At 35.1% G+C, this 25,194-nt stretch overlaps 1 protein-coding gene across 1 annotated transcript in view; it reads right to left on the bottom strand.

The window, feature by feature from the left end:
* Window positions 1-12,420: 12,420 nt before the first annotated feature.
* Window positions 12,421-25,194, bottom strand: part of LOC126009195 (sodium channel protein type 3 subunit alpha) — a 125,829-nt gene continuing 113,055 nt past the window's right edge. The window contains exons 24-27 of the mRNA XM_049773564.1: window positions 20,975-21,112; window positions 19,691-19,795; window positions 16,143-16,413; window positions 12,421-15,664 (exon numbers count right to left, since the gene is read on the bottom strand). Of these exons, the coding sequence (XP_049629521.1) occupies window positions 14,469-15,664; window positions 16,143-16,413; window positions 19,691-19,795; window positions 20,975-21,112 (1,710 nt within the window). The 3' untranslated portion in view covers window positions 12,421-14,468. The remainder of the gene's footprint in view (window positions 15,665-16,142; window positions 16,414-19,690; window positions 19,796-20,974; window positions 21,113-25,194) is intronic.

The raw sequence follows: 25,194 nt of genomic DNA on the forward strand, positions 1-25,194 counted from the left end.
AATGGGGTTCAGTGCAGTCAACTGAGAGATTGGTGTATATATGAGTTTTCATGGATTGGTTTGCCTGTCTTTCAAGAGTTAGATGTGACTATGGACTGGTTAGGTGGAGAGACATAGTAGTGTAAAAACAATACAATTAAATATCATCAGGCCAGGAGAGAGTACAGTGATCATGTGTCTGACCCAGGTTTGATCCCTGGCACTACATGGCTTCCTGAACATTAGTGGAAAGTAGGGTGTGAGTTCTGTGTATTTAGAGGATTAAAACAGGGTATGTACTCTGCGTTTAGGGGATTAGGTAAAACAGGGTATAGGGGATTAAGGTGTGTTTAACCAGGGTGTGAGCTCAATGTGTTTAGTTACAAGTAACAGCAAGGTAAACTTTATTACTATATAAACAGAACAGTGGTTTATCAGAGTTTTGATAGTTTTCTTTAAAAAAAAATTTTTTTTTGGTTTCAGGTTTTTACATTGCAGTATTCAGGAACTATTTCTATCTCTGTGCTCAGGAGTGATGCTTGATGGTGCTCAGGAGACCATATAAGGTGCCAGAGAAGGAGTCAAACTGAAGTCTTTGCTACTGAATTTTCATGCAAAACAAGCACTTTACCTTCTGCCCCCTGCTATTCTGCTATTAAATATTGAAGTCTTTATTGAACAATAAAGGATGTCCTTAACATTTTTGTATTAAAGATATGTACTCATTGTTTAGTTTCTTTTGCAGACAAAGGCTTTGAGATCTTTATAATTCTGGGCACACCGGTGTGCATATCATAAACAAATAAACTTTATACTGCAATTTTTTTATTAATGGATATATTTTGAGGCAGTACATAAACAAATATTTGGAGATGGTTAAGTAGCTGCAAATTTGCATATTTTCTGGTTCAATCAGCAGGCCATTAAGAAATTAAATTCTGGGCCGGGCAGTGGCACTAGAGGTAAGGTGCCTGCCTTGCCTGCGCTAGCCTTGGACGGACCACGGTTCAATCCCCTGGCGTCCCATATGGTCCCCCAAGCCAGGAACAACTTCTGAGCGCATAGCCAGGAGTAACCCCTGAGCGTCACCGGGTATGGCCCAAAAACCAAAAAAAAAAAAAAAAAAACAAAAAAGAAATTAAATTCTAAGATTATTTATAAAAAGTATTATATTAAAGAAAGTTGACCACTTTAAGTTAGACTGAAAGATAGGTCATTTTAAGATGGATTGTTTCCTCTATGATGATTTTCTAAGCACAACACTGAAAGTTTCAAGTGAAATCTTTCAAAACGCATGAGTTTTTATTTTTTAAGTGCAGTATTGAGAGTAGATTTGTAGAATGAGTTGTATTAAAACCTAGTCCTTGAACTGTTATTACATCTCTATGTAAATGAGAATTATAGCTCACAATATTTTCATATACCATATTTGCTGGCGTATTAGACGACCCTTCAACCCATGAAAAACTTCCTAAAAGTCTTAAAAGTAAGTTACTTCTTAAAAGTAAGAAGGGTGCGGATCACTTGTCTCTGAAGCTGGAACAAGTTTCAGCATGCCGTATACCAACATATAATATGACTCCCGACTTTTAGGAAGTTTTTCATGGATTGAAGGGTCATCTTATATGCCGGCAAATACGGTAATACAAAGAAATATGTAGCCTAATTCAGTGTTCAGATTTCTATGGTAGCCTCAGTTTTATTTATTTATTTGTTATAATAATTAAATTTGCCTAATTAATTATTCTTGATTCTATTCAGGGATCACTCTAAGCCATTTTGGGGGACTATAAGTGGTACTAGAAATGGAATTTGGGTTGGTTATCTGCAAGGCAAACAATTTACCTGTCATACTGGCTCCTGACCACCAGTCCCTGCTTTTGAATTAATAAAAATAGTACTGGAAGAATGATTTAAGCCATCCTGTTAAAATTTTTGCCTGGAGCTGGAGAGATAGCATAGAGATAAGGCATTTGCCTTGCATGTAGAAGGACAGAGGTTCGAATCCCGGCATCCCGTATGGTCTCCCAAGCCTTCCAGAAGCAATTTCTGAGCATAGAGCCAGGAGTAACCCCTTGAGCACTTCTGGGTGTGACTCCCCCCCACCAAAAAAATCTTGTCTGAAAACTATAAATTGATAAATCATTATTTAAAGTTGGCTGAATTTATTAAATTAAAATTTATAAATTATGAGAAGGAAAAATAGCATGCCTTTAGATACCTTCATCTTTATGTGAGAGGTTTGAGGGAGGTTGAATTAACTTTCATCAGTCACAAAAAAAAGCTGGACCAGTGCAGGTCTGTTTTGATGAAGCAAAAAAAGATTACTTATGAAGCCATAAAAAAAGCAAAAATGATTACTTATGAAGCCATAAGATTACTGAAGTTCCTAGGTAATCTGATGATTCAGAAATGAAGCCTGGAATGTAGATGTCAAGTTTTCATGGTTTGCTGTACAGAATCCTCCAGCAGGGAGCACACTCCTTCACCTCTGGGAGGACTATTTATAAGAAGTTGATCAGAGCCTGGAAATATTTTTTCCATATTTTTCCCTCTGGGAAAATGGGTTGGAAACTTCCTCTATGGAAATATGAGTATTTCATGTGATTAATACTGTTGAGACTACAGTGGAATCATTTTATTTGGTTCAATTTCTTTATGTATAAATATATTATGTAAATATATATATACAATTTTATCTTTAAGACTTAAATATGTATGATATGCATGCATATGTAGCTATACATTCCAAATATAAACTCTTGATGAGACAATAAGGCAAAAGAATAAATTGAAAATAGAAGGAATATTTTAGTTGTTTTAAGTTTCAAAAGGAAATTCAGATCATCTTTAAAGTCTAAGATTGTGGAAAGTAGTGGACAGTAGTGCAAGTTTACCATAATTTTTTGCAATAGAAAATTGCTTCTGTTTATATTCAGCATTATGTTATTAATATTATAATCACATATATTTTGTCACCAAATCATGAGGAATGCAAATATTGACCAAAACATCATTTTTTAAATATTAGCAAATATAGTAGTGCATTTTACTTATTCATGTAGAACAAGATATATTTTCTAGGGGCCGGCGTGGTGTCGCTGGAGGTTCTGCCTTGCCAGCGCTAGCCTAGGATGGACCGCGGTTCGATACTCTGGCGTCCCATATGGTCCCCCAAGCCAGGAGCGACTTCTGAGCGCATAGCCAGGAGTAACCCCTGAGAATCACCGGGTGTGGCCCAATAAAAAAAAAAGAATAAAATAAAATAAAAAAAGATATATTTTCTGTGACATTTACTTCTTTCTGTTTTATATTCTCTGTATTTTTCAGTAATATTGTGGTTGAGTTATATTGTAAATTTCTGTATTAATAAGCTAGACTGGGGCCTCAAAATATAGGGAAAAATGTCCTTAGTGAATATTTGTTTCCTTTAAATATTTCCTTTAAATATTTGTTTCCTTTAAAGATCAAAACTTCCATCACCATAACAAAATTACCCATCATCTAAATTTTTAAAGCACATTGGCAACTTTGATGTGTAGTCATGAATATTGTACTATATAGACATACACCACATTTTTATATGAGGTCTTGAAAAAAATCTAAGAATATGACTGGGATCATTTTTTTTAATATTGTTCAAAGGAAGTAATTTACAGTAATTAAATAAAAATGGTTTACATGTTAATATAATATTCATTTTATTAGTAATCTTTTGAATTTACATACTTCTTTGTTATGTTTTTGCATTCTCTAATAAGAGGCACAGGATGTCAACATAAATCAAAGATGTCACTAAGGATTTTCTAGACAAAGTAGTTGTGCTTTGAATTTAATGAGACTACAGAATAATGGCAGAAATGTTATTCACATATCACTGGACAGCTGAAATTTAAGAATACTATAAAATATTGCAGACTCGGATTTTCATTTTTTATTAACTTAAATTCTCATTTGAATTAATTTGCCCCATTTTATGATAAATAGGGCACATAAAAAAATAGCAGAGTTTGTGGTCACAAAACCATTCTTTGATCTATTTACATTTTAACTAAGCAAATAGAAGATCAGAGAATACCACTATTGTCCCTAGGATCAATGCGTTCGGGTGGGGGTTGGCTTTTATTTTTCTTTCTTTCAGTCTACCTGGTCAGTGCCTGATGTCCACTGAAAGCTGCAAAAAGGTTTCCCATTGTGCTCCTAGGCTGCCTTTGCCAGCCCTGCTGTTTCTGTTCTCAAGGCAGAGGAGGAGGCCTCTTCTGTCTCCATGACAACCGTTTGTCCTCAGGGGAAGCTGCTGGTAGCAAAAGACCTTGGGAGAGCTGGGGGGGAAGGGCTGTTTCAGAAAAAATTCTCAACGCATTTCCCATTTTCTCTGCAAGTTGCTTAATTGTATCACATGCATTGTGTTTCTATATTGTTGTTTATTAAAGCCACACACCCAGAGTCTGCTTTCCAAAAACAGAAAGCCACATCACAGATTATCTAGGGTCAGATGACATAGTTTTCTCTTCCCTTCTTATAACTTCTAACTTAAGTCTCCGGACTTCAGTGCCCTGAAACAATTTACATATTTATGGTCATTGGAAAGTCAAACGCTGTCTAAAACTGGGAATATTGTTTCCTACGTTATGAATATTTGAAAGGAAAACGTGCTTTAGTTTCCTCCCCCCCAAAATCTGTTTTACTAAGAGGCAATAAAGATATGTACCATATACATATATACATCGAAAGTTACCAAGCTAATTTATTAGAAGTGAACATTTGACACGTTTGCCAGAGATCATCAGCAATATCTTACATATATGCTGTTTTTATTTACATAATATCTATTTCTTTAAAAATAATGCTTAAAAACTAAGTATTTTATTAATACTTTACTTTATTATTACTAAATTTTAAGTAATTTAATTAATACTTAAAAATGCTTGCACTATAGGTACACAGTATTCCCAACTTTAATTTATTTCTAGGGACTGATATACTTCAAAATATCCAGTGTGGGGGGGGGAAAAAAAAAGATATCCAGTGAATGCCTAAAATTAGGGTACCAATCCCTCTATAGGTAGTATTTTCTTTTTTCCCCATGTATACATTACTAGGTAAAGTTTAATTTAAAAATCATGCATATAAGAAATGATCAACAATTGCTTATGTAAAATAAAAGAATAGAACAATGTGCTGTAATAAAATGCATGTAGATTTAGCATCTCAAAATGTCTTAATCATGACTAATATTTAAAAAAACAACAACTGAGGTGTGGCTGAACAAGCTAATAGGGGATGCAGATAGCTAACATGGGTTTGATTCTTGACACTCAAATGATCCCCCGTGCACAGCCAGAATTGATCCCTGAGATCAGAACCAGGAGTACAGCTGGATGAACTTCCAAACAACAACAACAACAACAACAACAACAACAACAAGAGCAACAGCGAAACTAACAAGGATAGAAAATGGTGCCATGGATGAATAATCCTTTTCTCCTCCTCCTCCTCCTCTTCCTCTTCCTCTCTTCTTCTTCTTCTTCTTCTTCTTCTTCTTCTTCTTCTTCTTCTTCTTCTTCTTCTTCTTCTTCTTCTTCTTCTTCTTCTTCTTCTTCTTCTTCTTCTTCTTCTTCTTCTTCTCCTCCTCCTCCTCCTCCTCCTCCTCCTCCTCCTCCTCCTCTTCTTCTTCTTCTTCTTCTTCTTCTTCTTCTTCTTCTTCTTCTTCTTCTTCTTCTTCTTCATCTTCTTTCTTTCTTTTTTTTTTTTTTTTTTTGGTTTTGGTTTTAGGACCACACCCAGCCATGCTCAGGAATTAATCCTGACTGCACTCTGGAATTATTCCTGGCCTTGTTCTGAATACCATATGGGATGCCAGGGATTGAACCCCTATTCTTCGTGTATGAGGCAAACTTTCTACCCACTATACGATCATTCCAACCTTTGGAGAATTCTTGTCCTGCGGGGGTGGGGGGGATGTTATCTAACATCTAGGCATAGAGATGCTTTAACTTCTCATATTTTCAACAGAAATGCAAATCAAATTTCTCTATCCTCTGTGAAGATAACACCAATTCTCATAGTCACAAAAACACACACAATAGAGTTCTAAGTCCCTTATGGACTAACTCAACATGCATTACACTAAAAACCATCATGACAGTTCAGACTTGGTCATAAGGTGTTAGAAAAGAGCTAGAAGCCAGTTCCAGGTAAAGGGCTGAGTTTTCCAATGAAAATTTATCTGCAACCCATTCTTACAAAATAATTCCACACCTCTATTAAAAAAGAAAATAAAGGCTACCATTTGGTGTTTATTGGCACAGATGATTTTCTAGTTGCTGGCTCCTGTTTTGACAAAGTCTATACTCACTTCAATAAACTTGCCCAGGATTTGAAGACATGTGGAAGACATCAAATCTGTTTTGATTTATTCCAAGAAACTGTTTTGCCCCCAACAAAAGCAATGAAATGATAAAATGAAATATTGAAAATAGAAGAGACAACAGGTACTTAATGGTGATATAGCAAATATCAACTAGCTTTAAGAGTGGGTTCTTTGTTTCTGTTTGTGAAATGAGCACACCTATTTTTTTCTTTTTCTTTTGGTGTTATAGTTACCTACCTGACAGCTTAAATAGGTGCGCTTCTCTTGTTGCTGCCTATATTCGCCAGTGTCACCATGTTCTGAGTATGAAGTTTAGGTGTTATACATACAGTGTCTGTCATATAGTGGTCCTTTCCCATGATGCTCATGTTGGTCTGGTTGCAAATGGTTAGTGCTCTTGATAACCCATTAATCTGTCTCTGAAGCTTTGTGCTCTGACTCAGGCAGCTGGTCCTACATTCTTTATTTGGGGGTTTTTCTTTGTTTTCAAACTATAGACACATGTCTGAGAACCACTGGTTTTATTGCAGCAATCAACTTGGGGACAGGTATGGGGTCACATATTTATTAAAAGTGTATGCCATGTGTGATGTTAAGTCTAAATTATAGTTAAAGTTTTTTAATTGAGTAAGAACAGTCAAATGAGATCTGTAGTCTTAAAAGTTAAGTATACTTGGGGCTGGAGAAATAGCATGGAGGTAGGGTATTTGCCTTGCATGCAGAAGGATGGTGGTTCAAATCCCAGCATCTCATATGGTTTCCCCAAGGCTGCCAGGAGCGATTTCTGAGCATAGAGCCAGAAGTAACCCCTGCGTACTGCCAGGTGTGACTCAAAAAAAAAAAAAAAAAGAAAATTTAAGTATACTCTACATTACTATATAGAGTTTTAAAAAATTTTGCTTATTTGAAACTTTGACTACAATTATAATCTAGTAATTTTATTATTTTAATTATATAAATATAATCATATTAAACTTGTTTGCTTGTCACAGACAATTCATTTACTTTGGTGTTCATAAAGTGAATCCATGGTTTCTTACATGTAGAACATTTTAATTAAAGGATACATACTTATACCACTGTAATTTATTATATATTTATACTTCACTTGCTCATTCATCTGTAATATAGGCATTTTGATTGTTTCTACATATTGACTATCATGAATAATGAATCATGCTACAATAAAAACAGGAATGCTAATCTTTAAACTCTTGATTTCAACTCCATTATGTAAAAGCCTGAGCAGGATTGAATAAATCTTGAGCTAGTTAGTGCTCTTTTTAAATTATTTAAAGAATCTCCATAATTTTCCATATCATCTACACCATTTTTTAGTCCCACCAACAATGTACAAGAGTTTCAGGTTTTTTACAACAACCATCAAGCTTTATTCTTGTTAATTTTTAGATTAACAATTTTCATTAAGTGTGGGAACTCTTAGCTATTATTTCTTTCAACCTCTTCTCTACCTCTCCTTTTGGCATTTCCACTCTGTATATGTTGGTGTACTTTAGGGTGTTTCACATTTCTCTGACAATATTTATATTCTTCATTTTATGAATTTATTTTATATTTCTCTTTTAATCTGTTTTTCAAATATGTAAATCTAATTAATCTAGTCCTAACTTGGCTAACTTTTTTAATCTACTGACTCAAAGTCAACAATAATTATTATTTATTGAAATCCTTCTTTACAATTTTTATCATTCTGTTATTTTTAACTCTAAAATTTCAGGTCTTGTAAGAATATAAAGGGAACAAGGGTACCAACATGTACATATTTCTAGCCCTGATAATTATTTTTGTATCTCCACAAAAAGAATTTTATGGAGAGAACAATTTTTAAAGCAAGCATTTATTTTCAAAAGTTAGAAGAGGCAAGTAAAGAATGTTTGCTTCTAGCTGAGGATATAGCAGTTATATAAAGAAAGAAGAAAATAGCAAAGAGATTTCTGCATTGTAAACGAGGGTCCAAAGGAAGAACACCAACACTGTCTTTTGTCTTACATCTTTCCCACCCTACCAACTATCTCTGAGATGCTTAGGATGTCTGAGTTTCTGAACTTATTGTATACTTTTTGGAATTCAAGAGAACTATAAACTGTCATTTATAATTGGTGCCAATGGGTGTAATTTTTGCTATATTATGATTTGGGTGGAAGATATGGATCAAACCACTGGTGCTCATGGCCTTCTTCTGACTGTTCATACTCAGAAGCCAGTTAGATTTTTACCCTTTTCCACTGAATATGCATGTGGTTTATCCCAGTTCAGGGAGACTGGGATATTGGTCTCATTAGGAACTAGTAAGCTAAATAGTTCCTCTGCTTATGAGTAAGGCAACTCCTGGCACTGTGCTCAGAAATCATTCATGGCAGACGTGAGGGACCGTCGGAGGATGCTGGGATTTGAACCACCTGGATCAGCTTCGTGCAAGGCAAATGACTTACAGCTGTGCTATCTCTCCTGCTCCAAGAATGAATTTTTAATTCTGGTGTTTTAAGAGTCATTCCTGGATAAAAGTGGACTAGTATTCAGTTGTGTTTTATCATAGTTTTGTGTATTCCCTTTATGCAAATGAATCCTCCATCCTTTATTTATAGTTTGTACATTCTTTGAGTTGGACTATCAAGTCAGACCAACATCTGATCCTTGGATCTCCTGAGAGGTGGGCTCTTTTAAGCATTTAGTTCCTTTGACTCTGTAGTAAACCTTTAGCTGCTCTGATGTTTTTGCTTGTATTTATGACTAGTTTATTATACTCAATAACTGCGATTATCTCTATTTGCTTTTTATTAACATTCTTTTTTTGGGCCACACCCGGTAACGCTCAGGGGTTACTCCTGGCTATGCGCTCAGAAGTTGCTCCTGGCTTGGGGGACCATATGGGACACCGGGGGTTCGAACCGCGGTCCGTCCAAGGCTAGCGCAGGCAAGGCAGGCACCTTACCTTTAGCGCCACCGCCCGGCCCCCTTATTAACATTCTTATACTAATGATCTGCATTTTTTTTTGTTCCAAATTAAGTTAATCTCTTCAGAAATTGGTCTACAAATATTTGTCCTCAAGATCTATCTTCTCTGGATAGCAACCCTCTATCCCTACAAATGAATGAAAGGCAGTTTTGTTTCCTCCAGAGAATTGTCTTTCCTTAGGAGCAGGAACTCAGTGAAGAGAGGTAATCCTAGGTGAAGACTACCTCTTAATATGGAAATTAGACACACTGAGAGTGTTACAGTGGAGGCTAAGGTAGGCATTTAGATAGGTATAGCCTGTCAAGAAATCATGTGACTCTTGACAATCAATTTCAGGAAAATAATAATAATAATATTTATTCCTTCTAGATATTATTGGAATATCCTGTGAATGAATGGACCATCCCATGGGGGGGCTGGATCAATGAAACACACACACAGACACACACACAGACACACACACACACACACAGACACACACACCAAGCATACATACACATTCTTACCACTGGAAGACCCAACCATTTTCCTGGCAGAAAAATCACCCAGTTGTTTTACTATTTTCCAAAAGAAAATGATGACTGATAACTCTTCCTAGATAGTCATTCCAAATGGTCCTGGATGGCTGATATGTCTGGTGAACTCTCAGAATGGATGGTAGGCAAATTTCCCTTTCTACATGAAGCTACAATACCTCATTGTCAAGTCTGATATAAATATTCTCAGGCATAAACAGCCTACTTCTACAATTTAATCTTATCAAACTTTTTTTTTTTTTGGCTTTTGGGCCACACCCAGTGACGCTCAGGGGTTACTCCTGGCTATGCACTCAGAAATCGCTCCTGGCTTGGGGGACCATATGGGATGCTGGGGAATCGAACCTCCTCCATCAGTCCTAGGCTAGTGTGAGCAAGGCAGATGCCTTACCACTTGCGCCACTACTCCAGCCCCCTTATCAAACTTTTATACACAATTTTTTTCCCAAATTCTGGCCATTCAAAACCTTAACATTTCATAGTTGTGTCAGTCCCTTGGTATCAGTATAACTTTAATGGGACATTTCATAGAAATCTACCAAGCTTAGTGAGCCTAAACACAGAAAGGCCATCTAACACCAACCACAACCCAGTAAGTCTTTGGATACTGACTTTAGCAACACCATGGAGAAATAAAACAATTATTTCAAACTGACCATTATTTGTCTAAGTTTTTATAAGTCTATTTGCCTGTGTTTTATAACAGACAATATAAAGTAAATTTGTTTGTGCCTGCAAGGGGGCAGAGTAGGATGGTGGATGAGAAGTTAGAATGAAAATAAGGTTATACCAGTAATGGGATTAGAGCTTGAAAATTTAATTCCTGAAATGACTGTATTATGAACAACTTGGTAAATCTTGGTGTTATAATAAATTTTTTTTGAAAAATCTTTTTTCTCCTTTGTTTTTGTTTTGTTTTGTGCTATAGAGGATTGAACCCAAGGTCTCACACATGAAGAACAGTGCTCTAGGGGCCAGAGAAAGAGAGAGCACAACAGTAGGGCATTTGCCTAGCAAGCTGCAGACCAGAGAGGGACCTGGTTTGATTCTCTGCATCCAATATGTTCCCCCAGCTTGCTAGGGGCGATTTCTGAGTGCAGAGCCAGGAGTAACCCCTGAGGGCCACCTGGTGTGGCTCAGAAACCAATCAATCAATTAATCAATAAATAACATTAAAAAAAAAAAGAACAGTGCTCTATGACTTGACCCCAATCAAGAAATATTTGGAGGTAAAAGATTGAATCTGAAAAAGAGAATCTTGCTGCCAGCTCAAGACAAAGACTGCACCTGGCCCCAGATAATTAATGAGCTGGAATAAATGCCTGGAGAAGCTGAATGAAGAGATCAACAGAGTTTAAAGTTCTTTTCCTTGGCAACTCCTCAGCCCAAACTGAGGCAGCTTGGGATAATCAAAAACAATCAAATAAAACCCAGATTTTTTTTCTCTTTTTTTAGGTTTTTGACTATACCTAGTTAGTTGAAACTTTAAGAAGACATACATATATGTAACAATTACCTTTCTGCAGAATTATTTGGGAACCTATTTTTCTCTTCACACAAATACTCTTTTAGATACTTTACAGTCATTTATTGGTGAGTGTATTAAAATTTTATTTTATATTCAATTTGACAAATTTTACTTTTTTATTTGCTTTGATAAATTCTGCTTTTAAAGCAGAATTCTACAGTAAGTGTGAGAAAAAATTTCTTTACTAAAAGAAGTACTTATTTAAAAATTCATGAAATTATATTAGCAAATTTTATATTCTGGACAATGTTTTAGAATATACTTTATTAGATAGTAAATTTTCAATATAAATTTTGTTAATCTCTTTCTTTATTATGGAAGATAATTATTCAGACAATGCACATTCATTTGTAGTTGTATGGCAAATGATTATAAAATAGGTTTTGCAAAATAATATCGGACTTCTTTGTGTTTGAGATATCTGAAAATTGACTTGTTTGCAAGATTTATAAAAAGCCAATTAATTCCAATTCCCCTTATAATATTTAATAGGGAATTATAAAATGCATGTTTAAATCTATTTATCTTTAAAAATATGCATGACAACTGAATATTTCCACAGAATTGACATTTAATTTTAAACTAATATAAAACCAAAGAACCATAAAAAGAGTTAAGATAAATTCTTAACCACTGCATTATTAATTATGAGAATTATTAAAGAACACTTAAGTAACAAAATATGTACGTTTACTAACTACCCAGACATTTGGGGATGGTATCAATTGTACTGAGAGGAGTAAGAATTAAATTGTTAGATCTAATGGGATTTTTTAGAACTAATAGTCATTGTAGATAATGACAAATTATTGTTATTTAGGCTGCAAGTGTAATATAGCTTTGATTCTTTGTACATATAAAAGGTCACTAACATGTTTTAATTGTTTATTCAATGTACTATGTTGTTTTAAAATTCAAGTGAACATGTATGTATATAAATTTCAGATTGAGAGTTCAAATTGTTTTAGAAACTATATGTGTATCCACATATATTCAACAATAAAAAAACAGAGACCAAGGAGTTAAATACAGTAAAAAATGAAATATTTATTCTTTTGGCTCAATAATGATGTAGCTTACCATTCTTTTTATTAATAGCAATTCCCTGCATGCATTTCATCAATACACTACAAGTAAATAGTTTCATAAAAGGAATTAACATTAACCTTTTGGTTTGTGAGAAACAAAAATTTTGTATCATGTTAGGTAATTGCACAATTTTGTTACTTTGTTCATGGCTAAAAAGGACAAAGGCCATGTTATATATCTAATAGCTTTAGTGCAGCAGGAATTAAAAAAATAAGACTTGTCTGCATAAGCAAATACTACAAAATTGAGTAAAAAAAAAGTTTCATGAATAGAGGGTTACATATTGAGGCAATCATAATTGGTAGAAAATGATCTAGGTTTAAATTTTGACCAATGCATTTCCTATTGGAATGGTAGAAAAGATATCATAATAAACAAACCCACAAAACCTATTGTCTAACTTTTATTTTAGGAAATTATTCATTGAAAAGTTTTATGGATCCAAAAGTTTGGAGTTATGATTAGAAATAAAGGCAAAAGCATAAAGTAAAATAAATTGCCATGTTATACACTTGAAAATAATTTTCTTATGTACAAAATGTGACAAATAAAATTGATTATATTTTTTACATTATTTATAGTTAAATAAATTTTGGACATATTTTAGCAAAATAAGAAGTATATATTTGCACAATTGGCAGTATGCAGTGTTTTTTCTTGAAATCTAGGGAGACACCATATGACACTTGATATGAACTAAAAATGCAAAAGAAAAGGGCTTTTAAATGAATGCAAGCTATTTTCTTGATGTTATAGACAGCTGGTTGAATTCACTCTACCACCAACTTGTGAATTCAAACCAGATTTTCTAAATAATGGATTGAGTAAAATAGGGTAGCATAGGCAATATTAACATGCATTAGTGATAGTCTTCAAACTATTAATGTTTAATGAATGATACATGATAAATACATCCTTTATTGGAAGCTCGCAAAAGACACATACAGTGTGGAACATATCTGATTCAAAACAAGTTGTTTATCACAATATATATAGTGCATGTGTGTATGGACACACATGCACACACATATGTACTCAAATATGCACCACAGATTAAAGTAACTATTTACAGAACAGAGGGTGTTTTATTGACATAAAATGTCAACTTCTCTGAGCGCAGAAGATGGCAAAGCATACTGCAGCAGAAAGAGGAAGAACTATTCTAAAGCAATACTTTAGATATAATTTTATAGAACAGATTTATTAGATTACTTTTTTTGGGGAAAGCATTTAAACAAAATTAAATATAGAGCTCTGGAACTCAGAATAAAATTTGCACTTGCTGAAACAGAAGACTTGGCATAAAAATAAGCCTTTAAAATGTAGAGGAAGGAGACTTTACAGGCACATAACTGTTTAGGTAGAAACAAACACAATCGACTGAAAACACTTTAAAAATTAAAGCCATCTTGAAAATGGAAGTATTTGAAATTGTTGATAATAGATATTTTTCCAATCTTAGCAAAAATCTCACCGCAAATCAAATTTTATCATATTTGAGAGAATTGTGAAGTAAGAAGATCTTACATATATTTTTCTCAACTTAAACCTCATTTACAAAAATAGTGACAGTATTATGACTAAGCTATGAATTAGGGGCCAGAGAAATTCACCAGAAAAAATTTTGTAAAAATATGTTGGATATGGAAGTTAAAAATAGAATGAATGCAAAGTACTGTCCTAAAGGAGTTTGGTGTAATTATAATGACCACTTTGCACAACTATTCCTACAGTCTAGGTAGCCATTAAATTTCTCTTTAGCAGTGTCAGCTGGTAATAAAAAAAAAAAAGCAACCTCTTGTCAATGATATACCCTGACTACAGAGTTGTAGTGACAGAGAGATCACTGTCTTGTTATAGGCACTGACCATGAGTATGTATTAAAACAGTCAGTTTGGCATAGACTTCCTCTGGGAGTCTAATTGATACCTAGATTTTACTTACATAGGCTGTAAACAATTGATCACAAAAGAATTCTATTTCTTTTTACTTTTGGTTTTCCCTGCCCTCTTTCCCTCTTTTTTCTTTTTCTGGTTTGTCTTTCTCAAACTTTTCTTTGTCAGGCTTTGTTACACTATCATAAGAAGGAGGAGAGGTGGTAGAGGAACTTCCATCTGTTTTTTCTGGGGTAGAATTCCCATTTAATTTGTCAATAATCATATCTTCTTTTATAGGTAAGTCAATTCTCCCTTTGATAGTTTCTTTGTTATAGTCACTTGATACCTTTTTCAGCCTTTGCCTTAAAAGGAAACATCTGAAATTTCTTTGAATGATAGCAGCAGACACCTCCTCCTGTTTGCGTTTCAAAGTGGTGGTGATAGGTTCATAAGAGACTTTGGAGGGGTTTGATGCCATGAACCGGTCTTCCATTTGTATTCGAAGGGCATCCATCTCTCCACTCTCACCCAAAACACGCTTTGTAAAGGCAAATAGAATGTCCAGGCAATGGATACGGTCCCCACTGACCATGGGCAGATCCATGGCAATGAGCTGGACTTTGTTTGGTTTTGCTATGAGAAGAGGAGGATCTAGGGCAGCTGCGAAATCAGAGAGTTTAGAGAACTCTATGAACTGGGTGGCATCTGGATCAAACTTCTCCCAAACCTCGTAGAACATCTCAAAGTCATCCTCACTCAGGGGCTCTGCACTTTCTTCAGTAGCCACACTGAAGTTCTCCAGGATGACAGCGATGTACATGTTCACCACAACCAGGAATGAGATGATGATGTAACTGACAAAGAAGAAGATCCCAACAGATGGGTTTCCACAGTCTCCCTTAACTGAGCTTCCCGGATGAATTTTGTCAGGGTCACAGTCAGGTGGTGCACTGTTGAGAATAGGTGCTAGTAATCCATCCCAGCCAGCAGAGGTGGTAATCTGAAAAAGGCAGATCATGCTGTTGCCAAAGGTTTCAAAGTTGAACATGTCATCGATTCCAGCTTCCCTTTTAACATAGGCAAAGTTGGACATTCCAAAGATGGCGTAGATGAACATGACCAAGAAGAGCAGGAGGCCGATGTTAAACAGGGCAGGGAGGGACATCATCAGGGCAAAGAGCAGAGTGCGGATCCCCTTGGCCCCTTTGATCAGACGCAAGACTCGACCAATCCTGGCGAGACGGATGACTCGAAATAGGGTAGGAGACACAAAATACTTTTCTATCATCTTAGCCAAAAACATTCCTATGGGGGGAAAAACAGAAAATAGCAGAACATTGAATGTATTTACACTTATAAGAATCTTATCTTCGCAAGTTTATGAAATGTGATTTTCATATTAGTTTGAACGTATTGTTAGTACAAATTATCTGGAACCACTTTCTGTATTAACAATTAAATATTGGAGTTTTATGCCGTGATCCCAGTGTCATGAAGCCATTTTGCAAAGTCTTTCATCATTTTATAGTGGCGTGACAATTTAAGATTATATATATATACCTTAGTTTTTCTCCTACTTGAAATGTGTTGATTACAAATACTATTTTTGAAATCTCAAATGTATTCTTATGTATTACTGTTTCAGTTAGTTGTAAATGAATAATAGTTGTAAATTGTAATTCTCATGATCACATGTGTCCATTTACACAGCTGTCAGTTTTGTCAGTTCTTGAGTGATTTTTGTTTTCTGCAACTGTATTTCTTGTAATTAAATCATTCTTACCTACAATGGAGAGAATCACCACCACAAAATCAAAGATATTCCAGCCTATGGTAAAGTAGTAGTATCTAAGGGAGATTAGCTTGAGCACAAATTCTCCAGTAAATAGGATAATAAATACAAGATTAATTCGGGATAAAACTAGAGTCATATATTTGCTCTGATCATCTGTTTCCACCATCATGGTGACCATATTCAGGCAGATAAGGATCATAATGCTGATATCAAAGACTTGTCTGGTTACAAAGTCAAAGACCATCCCTTGAAATTTGTTCTAGAAGGAGAGAGAAAAGAAAGATGTAGTTAACTTGAGTATTAATATACAATTATATTATTACAAATGTGTTCTTTCTAGTATGTCATGAGGTATGCACTTGTCTGATATTGTATAAATTTATTATGTGGGTTTAATTTGTCTTCACATTATTTTTAAAAAGTCTAGGAATGAGGCTTCAGTAGTAGAGAATATAGTTTTTATGTGCCAAGCCCTGGTTTTGATCCCTGCACCATGTGGGCTCTTACACAACTAGGAGTGGCCAATTTTAAAAGGATAAATGAAAAATAAATCTTATGACAAGCACAAAGCATTAGGTCCATGTTGATCTAAATATATATAAGACAAGGCTGATTAAGACAGCAACAAATTGATTATAAATAGCATGAATGACCTTTTCTTTATTTTAGTAACTGACAATTTTTTAATAAAAGTAATAGTTAATAATAAATATGCTAATGTAAATATGATTTTTTTGTTTTTTTGGGCCACATCCATTTGATGCTCAGAGGTTACTCCTAGCTAAGTGCTCAGAAATCGCCCCTGGCTTGGGGGGACCATATGGGACGCTGGGGGATTGATTCATGGTCCTTTCCTTGGCTAGTGCTTGCAAGGCAAACACCTTACCTCTAGCGCCACCTCACCGGCCCTAGTAGATACGATTTTTATGTATGAATTTTCCAGTTTATTTATTACAACCTTAGGAATTTTTGTTATAATGTATTTCTATCTCTCCATTGTTCTAAGTATTTTACATTCTATTTAATTTTTCTTCACATTTTTCTTTTGTCAACAACAAAAAATATGATTTGTTGTTCTTTCCCTTTGCCCTAATAGGAATAATCTAATCATAATGTATAATGTAATAAAAATTCTTTTAATAATATCTATACTCATATGATCATTAGATACAGTTTAAATTTTTAAATATGTGATAGAAAGAAAGGTAAAAATAATTGCAGCTTACCTAAAATCAAAGTTAAAAAGCTTTCTCTATTAAATATAATATCTAAATGCTGTCAAGGACTTTTATGCCTTTTTGCGTGCCCTGTCCTGCCAATTAACCCCTTTCCATGCCTACCACCACCCACTATCCTCCAGACCACCACATTGTTCTTTACTTAGTTCCAACAACAAAATTGGTTAAGTGACATTTTTCATAGAATTCATGAGAAATTGCTAAGTCTCGGGCCTGGCAATAACAAGATTTGTGAGCTTTGAATGTGATGTTTTAAATACCCAGTTTCTTATTTCTAACCCACCTAAGGGTATACACAACCTTGAGCAAATTTTGTGCAAACTTTGTTTATACAAACTGAATTTGTATGAACTCATTGTTTATACCTCCCCATTATTATGACACTCTGCATAATATGCACTCGTGTGTGTGTGTGTGTGTGTGTGTGTTAGTGTGTATGAAGTAAGTAAATAAACCACAATGATGACTTTTCTCTCCTAAAATGGTCAAGGGTATTTTCTGATAATAATGAAATGAACAAAGAGACCATTGGTATTGTTATGAGTCTGTAAAGCCCAATGTACACAAACTGAAAGAAATTTCTATTTAAATCTAAAAGCAGGACCTCAAATGTTGGTAGCAGTTAATGAGGTAAAAGTTTTCAACTGATAAAATAAAACAACATTGTCTCTTTTTGGGGTGGGGAAAGAACCTCGAGGTAGGATTCTGGGGATGGGAGACACTTCCACTTATACTCATTCACTCCTACTCAGGCCCTATGATGCCAAGGGATAGCAATCTCTGTGCAGAGATGCACCAAGGACCTTGCAACAAGACCCTTGTAGTACTGGGATCAAATTTTGGGTACTGTGTGCAATGCATAAATTTCAGCTTTTTGAGCCATCTCCCTAGCATGAGAACATTGCAGTTTTTAAATGTATTTATTTATTTATTTATTGAGGTTTTTTTTTTTTTTTGGTTTTTGGGCCACACCCAGCGGTGCTCAGGGGTTACTCCTGGCTGTCTGCTCAGAAATAGCTCCTGGCAGGCACGGGGGACCATATGGGACACCGGGATTCGAACCAACCACCTTTGGTCCTGGATCGGCTGCTTGCAAGACAAACGCCGCTGTGCTATCTCTCCGGGCCCTTTATTGAGTTTTTTGATCACACCTTGTGGTGCTCAGTTTTCTCCTAGCTCTCCGGTCAGAGATTCATTCCTAGTGGTGCTTGGGGAACCAATTATGGTGCTGGGGATTAAACCATTCAAACATGCTTTAGGCATATGCCTTAATCCCAGTACTATCTTTTTGATCTCTGCCACTTTTAAGTTTTAATTTTTAAAAACTTATTCACTGTGGTTTGTAAGACAATTGGTAAGTTCCAAACATTGTATGTTCTAATTCTATATCCACCACTAGTATTAGCATCTCTCTCCTCCAAGTTCCTCCCTCTCCTTATCTTACCTCCTCAAGCAAACTCATTAAACTCACTTATTTTTGTTATAGTTTTTGTTACATGCATACACTATGCAGATTCTTATGGCTTGATACCATACCTTCACATCACCAAAATGGTACAGAACCTAGATCACTGACACTTTTTATTTTGTTTTGTTTTGGGGGGGGAGGTCACACCCAGAAGCCCTCACAGGTTTCTAGTGGCAGGCTTGGGGGACCATCTGGGATGCTGGGAATCGAACCCGGGTCTTTCTGGGGATGACTTCATGCAAGGCATAAAGCCCTACCGCTGTGCTATCTCTCCAGCCCCACTGACACTTTTTTTTCTTTTTTTCTTTTTTTTTTTTTGGTGTTTGGGCCACACCCGGTGGTGCTCAGGGGTTACTCCTGGCAATTTGCTCAGAAATAGCTCCTGGCAGGCATGGGGGACCATATGGGACGCCGGTTTTCGAACCAACCACCTTAGGTCCTGGGTCGACTGCTTGCAAGGCAAACACCGCTGTGCTATCTCTCCGGTCCCGACACTTTTAAAGAAATTATATACATTCTTTTTTTTGGCGGGGGAGGGGTCAGTGCTCAGGGATTACTCCTGGCTCTATGCTCCTGGCAGGCTCAGGGTCCATATGAGATGCCGGGATTCGAACCACCATCCTTCTGCATGAAAGGTAAACACCCTACCTCCATGCTATCTCTCCAGCCCCCAGAAATTATATAATTCTTATTGAGTGTAGCTTAAACTTTACAACTAGACCATATTATGTATTGATTATATAATTTAATATGTTTGATGTACAGTATGATCCAATGACATCATATGAAAATAGTACTTTGGAATATTAAAGAAAATTAGTAATTCTCACTGCTGGCCGAGGTATAGGTTTCTGAGGTTTCTTGGATCCAAGTTTCTTCATTGCATTGTAATATTTTTTCTGCTCTTCAGTCATAAAAATATCTTGACCTCCAAAGTAAAGACAAAAGATAAACTAGTTATAATCATGATACAGCTTAAAATTTTTTATAAAAGTATTTTTGAGGGGCCAGGAAGGTGGCGCTAGAGATAAGGTGTTTGCCTTGCCAGCGCTAGCCTAGGATGGACCGCGGTTTGATCCCCTGTGTCCCATATGGTCCCCCAAGCCAGGAGCGACTTCTGAGCGCATAGCCAGGAGTAACCCCTGAGCGTCAAACGAGCGTGGCCCCAAAACCAAAAAAAAAAAGTATTTTTGAGTGTTGCCTTTACTCTTTTATGTTTATAAATGGGCACCCCCTGCTAAATAGAGAGATATTCTGCAATGGCCATAAATGTGAATTTCTGAGAATTTTAATATTATACAAAATTCAAATGAATAAAATAGGATTTTATTTACATATGTTTAGAAGGGCATTCAATAATATTAATATCTTTTCATATAAAAAGTGATTTTCTGAAATTGTTTTCTTCTTATTTCATCACTTTATTCTTTGTATTTTAATATTTTCCTGTGTGCTAGACAGTGTGCCTGTTATTAAATTGCATGGATATATAAGACACAAATCTTGCTTCCAAATAGTAGGAAATTGAAAAACATAAGTAAGGAATGTAGAGGAATAAAGACAAAGACAAAAAGCACTTCTAAATATACATTAGCTAAAACAAAAAAATCTGACTTTTTATATGAGTGTATCTTAAGCTAAGCCATGAAGTTGATTAAGATGTTAATGTATTGAAAGGAAAGAAAAAATCTTATATAAAATTAGATACAGACCATAATTTATTCTTAAAGGGACATAAAATTTCTGCATACTATACATACTAGACTATGTAGAAAGTGATTGTGTTAAGGTTGAGTAGGTGGTGACTGAGAAATTGGGACTCATATATAGAAAATGTGGTAAAGGTTCAGATGATACTGAGAAACTATTCCTGAAAGACTATGTAAGTTAGCGTAAGGACTGAAAGCCTCTTGGATCTTTTGAATAGTGATCACACTTTTGAATCAATGTGACATGATGGCAATTTTTAAATCCTTTGACTCTTAACTAAAAGCAGAATAAACTTAATTGAATACAAATATGACTAAGTCTACCATCCTATAGTATCTTTGTTCTTGAAATATATAGCAGAGAAACTCAGAATGGAGAATGGTTAAGAACTTAAAAATACTTATCTTCTTTTTCTGTTGGTTGAAGTTATCTATGATGACACCAATGAAAAGATTGAGAGTAAAGAATGACCCAAAGATTATAAAAATGACAAAATATAAATACATGTATAGATTTTTTTCATATACAGGTTGGAGTTGAACCTAAACAGCAATGAAAATAATATTTTAAAACATAATAAATACTTAAATCAATATATAATTTCATGAGCTCTTGTTATATTATTATATATTATTGTTATATAGTTATATTTTCTGCCTGGAGATAGTGTTCTAAAAATATCCTACTTTAAAATAATTTTAATTAAATCACTGTTAGATAAAATTTAAATTAATTAGATCACTGTGAGATAAAAACTGTTTCATTGAGTTTCAGTCATACATTGTCCAACACCCATCCCTTCACTAGTGCACATTTCCTTTAACAGTTCCTTCCCAGTTTCCCTCTTACTCTCCTGTCCTGTCACCATAGAGGCACTATGACAGACATTTTTCTTCTTTCTCTCTCTTTCTTTATTTTTTTTCTAGATACTGGTTTTTAAAATTGCTACTGAAGGGGCATCAAGCACATCACTTTATATACTTTCAACACACAACTCTTGTCCAGAGTGATAATTTCCAATCATCATAGTCATGATTTCTCCTCTATCCTGATTGCACTCACCTGCTATATGTGACAAGCTTCTAACCATGATCCAGTTTTATTATCCCTTGTCTCTTTTGAATTTGTGTATTATTACTACACTATCTTTTTCTTTAAATACCCCAGAAATGAGCACAATCATTCATTGTCTATTCCTCTATGTCTGACTCATTTTACTCAGCATATCCCTCCGAGTATATCAAATTGCATGCCTATATTTTTTTCTAAAAGCTGTGTAGTATTCCATTATGGATGATTCATTTCTTTATCCACTCATCTGTTCTTGGACACTTGGTTTGTTTATAGATTCTGGCTATTGTGAATAGTACTGCAATGAACACAGGAATGCAGGTGCTTATTCTGCACTGCATTATTGTATACCAAATTCATTGTATTCAGATACCTAAAGAAAATAGTATATATTACCAGGAGTGCTACTATGAGCTTATATTAGCTCAATTTCTAGTCTTTTTTTCTTTGTAGGAATGTCCACATTGTTTCCCAAAAAAGCTGGACCATACTACATTGCCACTAGCAGTGAATGAGAGTCCCTTTCTTCCCATATTCTCTCCAGCACTGATTAACCTTATTCATTTTGGTGTATTCCAGTGTTTGTGGTGTGAGATGATTTCTCTTTGTTGTTTTTATTTTTATTTCCCTAATGATTAATGATACAGAGCACAGTTTCATGTGCCTTTTGGCCATTGGTATTTCTTCTTTGAGAAAGTTTCTATTCATCTCTTCTCCTAATTTTTGGAAAGGTTATAACTTTTTTTTCTTAGTAAGTTATACAGTGCCCTGTAATTTTAGATCTTAATCCTTTATCAGATGTTTAATGGGTGAACAATCTCTCCCAATCAGTGGCAATTGTTTTAACCTGGTCACTATATATCCTTTGAGTTGCAGAAATGTCTTAATTTTATGAAGTCCTGTTTACTTATCTTTGCTTTCACTTGTGTAGCCAAAGATGTTCCATTCTTGAAGATCTTTAGCTTCAGTGTCATGAAGAATTCTTAGTACATTTTTCTCTATGTACTTTATGTTTTCAGGTATAACATCAATGTCTTTAATCCATTTTAATTTGATTTGAGTACATAGATTTCAAAAGAAGCCCAACTTCATTTTTTGGAATGTTGATGACCATTTTCCCAATACCTATTTTTGAGGTTTTCTTTGCTCCATTTCATATTTCTTGATCCTTCATCAAATATTAATTGATCATATACCTGAGTATTTGTCTAGACTACTCAAGTTTAATCCATTGATATAAAGGCCTATCTTTATTTCAATATTATGCTGTTTTAATGGCTACTGCTTTTATAGTACAGCTTGAAGTTGGGGAAAATAATGTCTCTCACCTTCTTTTCCCCAAGTATTTCTTTATTTGTGGAGGTTTATTGTGCATAGGAATATCAGAAGTGTTTGATCTATTTCTTTTGAAATATGCCATGTATGTGAAATATCTATGGTTTTCATCCCCAAGAAACAATACACATATTCTTATATGTATATTATATCCATGTGTTATATAACATATGTACATATGTATTATAAATATGAATATATTATATGTGTTATATATGTATATTCTTTTTTTGAGGGCCACACCCAGTGATGCTCAGGGGTTACTCCTGGCTTGTGGAAGCATATAGGATGCCGGGAGATCGAACCAAGTCTGTCCTAGGTTAGCGCTGGCAAGGTAGACATCTGCCTTACCACTCTGCACCACCGCTCCAGCCCCTATATGTATATTCTTTTTTTTCCTGCCCCCTGTATGTAGTATGTATATTCTTATATATATTTAGGAGCTTTATATCTTCCTGATGTATATATTCATTGATTATTAAGAGATGACTCTCTTTTTATACCTTAGGAACCCAAAAAAACAATACAGAAAAGCCCTCTGCATCCCTATGTTCATTACAGCACTATTCACAATAGCCAGAATCTGGAAACAACAGAAGTGCCCAAAACAGATGAGTGGCTAAAGAAACTATGGTACATCTAAACAATGGAGTACTACAGAGCTGTTAGGGAAACAAAGTCATGAAACTGGCTTATACATGGATTAATATGGAGAGCATTATATTGATTGAAATGAGTCAGAGGGAGAGTGAGAGACAGAATAATCTCACTCATTTGTGGGATATAATAAAAATGATAGTAAAATACTATCCAAAGAAAATAGATATAAGGGCCAGGAGGACTATTCCATAGGTGGAAGCTTGTCACAAAGAGTAGTGAATGCAGTTAAGATATAGAAGGGGCCACTGTGAAAATGCTGGTTGGAACTGATCACTCTGGACAATAACTGAGTGTTCACTGGAGATGAAGTGATATGTATGGTACACCTTCAGTAACAATTGTATAAACCACAGTGTCTAAAATCGAACAAAAAGGGTGGGGAGACATAAAGAGAGAGACAGAAAGAGTAAAGAGAGTGAAAGAAAGAGAGAGGGAGAGAGAGGAAAAGAGAGAGGATTAAAATACCCTCCTCAGAGCAGGCAGAGAGAAGGGTGGAGAGAAGCCGGAGTATTGGTGGCAAAAAATGTGAAGGCTGATGTACATTTAAGACTGAAACCTAATATGAATAACTTCATTACTACTATGTTTAAATAAAAGGAAAAAATTTAAAAAGAGAAAGAAAAAAATGATTCTCTCTGTCTCTTATAATCTTTGTCAGCCTGAAGTCTATGTCATCTGATATTAGTACAGCCACCACAGCCTTTTTGAGGGAGAAGTTTGCTTGAAGAGTTGTCTTCCAACTTTAATTTTGAATGTTTGCTCTGGCTATTCAAATGTTTTTCATGCGGGCAGCAGAATGTTGATTCAATTCTCTGATTCATTTTCCCTTTTCTCTTAATTGGTGCATTAATTCCTTGATAATGAGAAAGATTATAACCATGGGATTTTTTGTAATCATTTTGTAGAAGTTTGATGTATTTGTGGGGTTTGTCTTGCTTTAAAGTATGCCCTTCAGTTCTTTGAGAGTTGTTTTTGAGTTTGTAAAGTTTCTGAGTTGTTCTGTAATTCTATCCGATCTTCCCTCACATCTGAATGAGGTTTGGTTGAATGAAGTATTTTTGGTGAGGTGTTCATTTCATTGAGTTTTTTTTCACTATATCCCAACATTGTTTTCTGCTCTGGAGAGTTGCTTTTGCTAAAACTACTATAAATCTTGATGATGTTCCTTTGTATGTAGTTTCCTCTTTGCTGCTTTCAGTATTCAAACTCTATCCATATTTTTCGTTGTTGTGATTAGGATATGCTTTGAGGTGTTTTCATTTGGGTCTCCTTTAGTTGACCACTCTTCAATTTATGGGTGCATATTCTCTTCAGCTCTGGAACTTCTCAGCAATGATGTTTTTGACTATTGCTTCTTTATCGGGGCTTAATTCCTGTATCTCTTGGATCCCCAAATATTCTTATTATTTCTGTTGAATTTATCTTAAAGTTCTGTTGTCATCTATTTATTTTGAGACTTTTCTCCATGTGCTATTGTTGTCTGGAGGTTTTCTGCACATCATCTTCCAGTTCACTGATTTCGTCTTTAGTAGCTATTACTCAGCTGGTGAGGCTTTCC

The sequence above is a fragment of the Suncus etruscus genome, chromosome 5 (assembly GCF_024139225.1).
Source record: "Suncus etruscus isolate mSunEtr1 chromosome 5, mSunEtr1.pri.cur, whole genome shotgun sequence".
NCBI classification, from domain to species: Eukaryota; Metazoa; Chordata; class Mammalia; order Eulipotyphla; family Soricidae; genus Suncus; species Suncus etruscus.